At 39.3% G+C, this 6,028-nt stretch overlaps 1 protein-coding gene across 1 annotated transcript in view; it reads right to left on the reverse strand.

The window, feature by feature from the left end:
• Positions 1-5,820, reverse strand: part of COL5A2 (collagen, type V, alpha 2) — a gene marked incomplete at its 5' end in the record, with an annotated part of 29,000 nt that extends 23,180 nt beyond the window's left edge. Inside the window, 7 exons of the mRNA XM_010012432.1 lie at positions 55-108; positions 621-728; positions 1,792-1,845; positions 2,889-2,987; positions 3,094-3,138; positions 3,617-3,715; positions 5,767-5,820. Of these exons, the coding sequence (XP_010010734.1) occupies positions 55-108; positions 621-728; positions 1,792-1,845; positions 2,889-2,987; positions 3,094-3,138; positions 3,617-3,715; positions 5,767-5,820 (513 nt within the window). The remainder of the gene's footprint in view (positions 1-54; positions 109-620; positions 729-1,791; positions 1,846-2,888; positions 2,988-3,093; positions 3,139-3,616; positions 3,716-5,766) is intronic.
• Positions 5,821-6,028: the final 208 nt, after the last annotated feature.

The raw sequence follows: 6,028 nt of genomic DNA on the forward strand, positions 1-6,028 counted from the left end.
GTATGAAAAGGTACCAAATGACCCAGTAAAAGATGCACACTTTAATTTCATTACCTTTGGTCCAGGCAAGCCATCAGAACCTGGAAAACCACGGTTACCAGGAGCACCCTAGGAAAAGCCACAGATATGGGGTGATTATCTTAATTTTTACATATCTTACTGAAAATAAAGTACTAGATTTAGAGGTTGGGGCTTCAGTTTATTTCCTTACAAATTCCTTACTTCAATACTTTGAACTTACTACCACTCAGAATGGTAAAAATATCAGTGTTTCATTTGTGCATGCTGCACAGTTCCTTCTATGTGAACAGCCTCATTGAAAGCAAGATGGCCATTTGTACAGGGTTAAGCAAGAAATCTGAGATTTGACTGTTGTATCTCCATTATTTCTCCTACCATACTATCCTGTGCACTGAACCCAGAAATGAAAACATCCAGTTTAAGGAAAAAAACCACCAAAAAACAAAAAAGAAAAAAGATAATGATATAAAACTACTGTTAGGAAAATAAAGTTTGACTATACCCAGAACAAACCTGTAAGAAAACTCATGGTTACCTCAGCAGGTTTTTCAGTTTAGCGTTGCCTTTCTCAAGACATATTATTCCTTTGGATTGCTTACCCTCTCTCCAACAGGACCTGGTGGACCTACTGACCCTGGATCACCTCGAGGACCTCTTTTCCCTTCTTCACCTATAGGGCCAATGGGACCCTGAGGACCTTGTGGGCCCTAATGAAAGTAAAATGTTTAAAAAAGACAAAATTACCGTTAGCTCACCACTTCTCAGGTATATTGAAACAAAGTGTCTTCTAAACATCAGAAACATTTTTCCAAATAAAAGAGGAAAAAAAAATAGGTTTTGAACTACTTAAAAGGTACATCTTTTCAGCATTAGTTTGTCTCTTATACAATGCTTATAATCTAACTAAATAACAGCACTGTGAACAAACTGTAATTCTGCAGTTCAGCTGTATAGTGCTTCTCATAATCACCTATTTGGTCAGATGATAATTTGTATTTATTGTTATCAACTGGGCAAGCTGCAAGGGAGTCAAAATTCAGTGAGACTCTAGTAGAAATTCTAACAGAAGACAGTCAGTGGAAAGGAAACCATTATTTCGTCTGTATGTTTCTGTCAGTTATTACATGATCATTTAACTAGTGAGAAAGAAAAACTGAAGATTGGTTGACAAGTCAAACTGACTCCAACGCTGCAGAATTACTTTTTTTCCAAAATTCACATGGTTACAGCATGAAATTAGCCATGCTCTCAAATAATCTTCCACAAATATTAGCTGTGTGCTACACAGCTCTTCATACCATAAATGTATAAATATTTATATTATTTTAAGGTATGAACAAAATATAATTAATATATACATACCTGCATAAGTGTATTAAGTGTAAAATAAAAAGGACCCTTTTATTATGATTAGCACGCAGACCTGTGTGCTCTTAAATGTCCAGGATCACATGGATCCATTTCCTATGAGATTGGGAAATTGGAATACAGTCATTCTGAGTGCTGCAGAAACCCCAGTAAATGCACTTAATTGTTTTTTCTGTCCTTGAGTCTTGTAAGGCCTATATTGAGTAGGTGATTTATAACATCAAAAGACCTGCTTCACCATTCATTGTTAGTACTGTCTAGCCAGGTTCACTCTGGTTTGTTCCACAATAATTACTCTCATGATTACGAGCATCAAAAGTGTCATGAAAAATTTAAGAATCTATCCAAAATACTCATACAAGCCTTTGTGATTTCTTTTCATGTTACAAAATGGAGACTTACAGGTTCACCTTTGGGTCCTGCTTCTCCCTTGAAACCTGGGACACCTGGGTCTCCCTGAAAACACACAAATAACACCCATGAGGTTAAAACTCTGCATAAATCATTTGACCATTTTGTATTATGCTGTGAAACAGAAAAACGGTTCCTAGTTTAGTAACTAGTTATAGGCAATATAATAGGTGCTTGTGACAGTTTGTCTTTCCCCTTAGCATGCTTATTTATTTAGATGTTATCAAGACAAACTTAAATTTGACAATTCCAGGAGACAACAGTTACTGTTTGTCCAAGGCTATACAGACACTCTTTTTTAATTAGACCTTTAAGAAAGCAATCCCAGTATTTTGGACACACAGAAGATTCACAAGATCCAATCTTGGCATACTCTCTAGCATGCTATTAACTTATTTAAAGGAACCCCACTGTTAATTGTAGAATCACAGAATGGTTTGGGATTGAGCTGGAAGGGAAATTAAAGATCATCTAGTTCCAACCCCCTGCCATGGGCAGGGAGACCTTCCACTAGACCAGGTTGCTTAAAGCCCCATCCAGCCTGGCCTTGAACACTGCCAGGGATGGAGCAGTCACAGCTTCTCTGGGCACCCTGTTCTGGTGTCTCACCACCTTCACAGTAAAGAATTTCTTCCTTCTATCTAACCTAAATCTGTCCTCTGTCAGTTTAAAGCCATTCCCCTTGTCCTGTCCCTACACGCCCTTGTAAAAAGTCCCTCTCCAGATATCTTGCAGGCCCCCTTTAGGTCTGCTATAGGTCTCCCCAAAGCCTTCTCTTCACCAGGCTGAACAAGCCCAACTCTCTCAGTCTGTCTTCATAGGAGAGGTGCTCCAGCCCTCTGTTCATCTTCATGGCCCTCCTCTGGACTCACCCCCACAGGTCCATGTCCCACTTGTGCTGGGGACCCCAGAGGTGGACACAGTACATGGGGTTGTGTCTCAGGAGAGCCGAGTAGATGGGGAGAACCACCTCCTTCAACCTGCTGGCCACTCTCCTTTTGCTTACAGCCCAGGATACAGCTCACTGTTTTAGTTTCACAGACTGACACATTTGCAAGACCTGACAATTTTGACAAAGACATCATTACCGGCTGGCCTCGAATACCCGGTGGGCCGGTACTGCCTTGTGGTCCTGGGGAACCAGGTGGACCTGATAAACCAGGGGGGCCTCCAGTCCCTGGAGATCCCTACAGATAGAAAGAAAAGCAAGTACAGTAAGGAAACATAATAAAAATAAGGAAATAAAGTGAATTCACTTACATGATTTCTTCAGCAAGTGATAGGATTACTTACAGTAGGGCCCTTAGCACCTGGGGAACCATCTGTCCCTTCGGTACCCTAGAGATAACATACCAATTATTAAAATTAATTCTACTGAGAAGGATATTGATAACAAGCAGATGATGATAATTATTTTATCCACTTTAGAAGACCAATAAAGTCTGGTCTTACAAGACAATAAATTAAATAAATACAGTAACACATATGATCTACTTGTGCAAATGCCAATAGGGGTAACACATGCAAGTTAATACGATTCTGAATCTTTAAGATCTTATGTTTAAGTTTAAGCTTTAAAGTACTTCTAGGATTGAGACTGTATCAAGCTGTGTAACTTTCAGTTTTCCAAGTTGCTTTAATTAATTAATGAAAAGTTATTTTCAATAAAATAAGCACAAAACAAATGAATGAGACCTTTTCATTCCTGAGAAAAAAGTAATGTGAGTACAAATCAATGTCTATCAAGTTGGGTATTAAAATTCCTTGTGCAACATGTGCAAGCTGAGCACTGAGGAACTCAATTTAATATACTTACAGGAAGACCTTGTGATCCAGCTGGGCCCTGTGGACCTGTTTCACCTCTTTGTCCTTGAGGACCTTCAGGACCACGAGGTCCTGTTGGACCTGCTTCACCCTAAGATTTCATATGAGAAAACAGCTGGAGATTATTTTGCTCTACAAAGTAGCACTATGAAGTAACTAAGGAGGAATACTGATTTTATAAAAAAACAATACAGAATTTGAAATAGTTCATTATCCTTAAAATATATTTTTGCTTTCCTAGTTCTGCTTCTACTTCTTTTATGTGAATGTAAACTTTAAAAGTACAAACAGATTTTTTCCTCAAAATATACAAGAAAACTTTCTACAGAGAAGCAGCACTATAACACCAGTGACCCAAATCAGATAAAATGTTTTAGATAGACATCTGTCTCTAAAATACCAGTATGTATCTGTAATTTGGCAACTTTTTTGTAGCTTCAGTAACAGCTAAAGCTTAAGATTTGGAAATCGTAACACATCTGTTTGGGGCTTTTTTGCACAGTACAGATTGACTGACTGTTGCAGCACTATATAAAATCCCTGTAAGATTGGACTGGATGCTCAAATAAAAAAATTCCTCCTGGCACCTCCTTTGAAACCTCTTTATACAGCAGATTTGCTTTTTGGAACTGGTGGCTGCTAATATCATGTCTCCATAACTGAAATCCACACGTTCATTGTATAGTCTGCTTAGCTTTTACGAGTTCAACACAGCTCTTCCAATTTTACGTCATCTGATGATCAAACTTGAAGACAGCTCCTCCTTTCCAAAGTTTTCATTGGTTCATCATATGGCAGCTTCTCTAAACATTTATTTAGGTATTAACTAGTACTTAGTCACACCAAAACATTTATTATATGCACTAAAAGGTCTACGATTTAATTGTATACATTATGTTAATCCTGTTACTGAGACTTGTTGCCAAAAAAACCTTTTGTGAATGTTGCCAGCTTCAGAACACAAAACACCTGCTGAAAACTAATTGAGAGTTTCTTCTTGCATAATTTTCTCCTATCATGTTTTAGGAGTGTAAAGGAACAAAAAGGAGCACCTGGGTGGAGGACAAGTATAAGAAGTGGAAGAAAGCTGTATGAGCCATAAGAGGTGGTAATCATCATGTGCTCTATCATGATGAGCTGCAGTACATCTCAGGTATGGTTCAGGCATTTGTCTTACCAGCCTAGGTTATCTCAAAAAGTGTTCTCAGCTGAAAATGGAAGTTTCAGCACTATAAGGTACTGCTTGAATACCGTCTTAGACTAGTCCTTGCAACTTAACTTGTAATAACGCATCTTGTTATTCTTTGAATGTGCTGGACAAGATCCTGAGGCACCGCATGACAGTCATTTTATAATCACCCCTGTCCTGGGTTCAGCTACAGCAGTCATTTTTTCTCCTTCTTAGTAGCTGGTGCAGTGCTGTGTTTTTGACTTTCAGTCTGGGAACAATGCTGATAACACCGATGTTTTTAGTTGTTGCTCAGTAATGTTTACTCTGACCAAGGACTTTCTCAGTCTCATGCTTTGCCAGAGAGGAGGGGAAGCCAGGAGGAAGCAGAGGCAGGACACCTGACCCAAACTGGCCAAAGGGCTATTCCATACCACAGCACGTCATGCCCAGTATATAAACTGGGGGGAGTTACCCGGAAGGCCCAGATCGCTGCTCGGGTCGGGCTGGGTATCGGTCGGCGGGTAGTGAGCGGTTGTGTCCTTTTCCCTTGTTATTCCTCTTATCATTATTATTGGTAGCAGTAGTGGTTTGTATTATACCTTAGTTACTGGAGAGCTGTTATCTCAACTCGTGGGAGTTACATTCCTTCGGTTCTCCTCCCCCTCCCCCCGCGAGCGGGGGGAGGAAGGAAAAGGGGGGGAGTGAGCGAGCGGCTGCGTGGTTCCAAGCACGACAACCCCTTAGCTCAAGCAAAAGTGAAAGCAAAGACAGTAACCTAACTGTGGTAAATTGCAGATGCTTCATTTGGCCTCTGATTTCTGTCTCCTGTCGCAAGGTCTTGACTAAGATTGATTTCACAGCAACTCTTAATGACCTGTATACATGTCAGTCTGAAGCCTGTGTAGTCGAGGACACACTTTTATTCTATGGACTTAGACATATTGAAAAGATATTTTAATTTTATTTTTTACCTTTACACCTGGAGCACCTGGAAAACCTGGAGAACCAGTTATGCCAAGTGGGCCCTATAAAAGACAGACACACAAAGCTGTAATTCTGCAGTTTAGGTCACAGATTAGTATCTAATCACTGGGTGAATATGGTTCTGGGATTAAGTGTATTTTTTAGTCATAGAACATTTGTTTTAACAGAACAAAAATAATTATAATCTAAGTGATACAGACACATTTTATGGAATTGTGGTGCAGTATTTTAATAATATTTAATATTAAA

This window comes from Nestor notabilis, unplaced genomic scaffold (assembly GCF_000696875.1).
Source record: "Nestor notabilis isolate BGI_N333 unplaced genomic scaffold, ASM69687v1 scaffold31523, whole genome shotgun sequence".
Lineage (NCBI taxonomy): Eukaryota > Metazoa > Chordata > Aves > Psittaciformes > Psittacidae > Nestor > Nestor notabilis.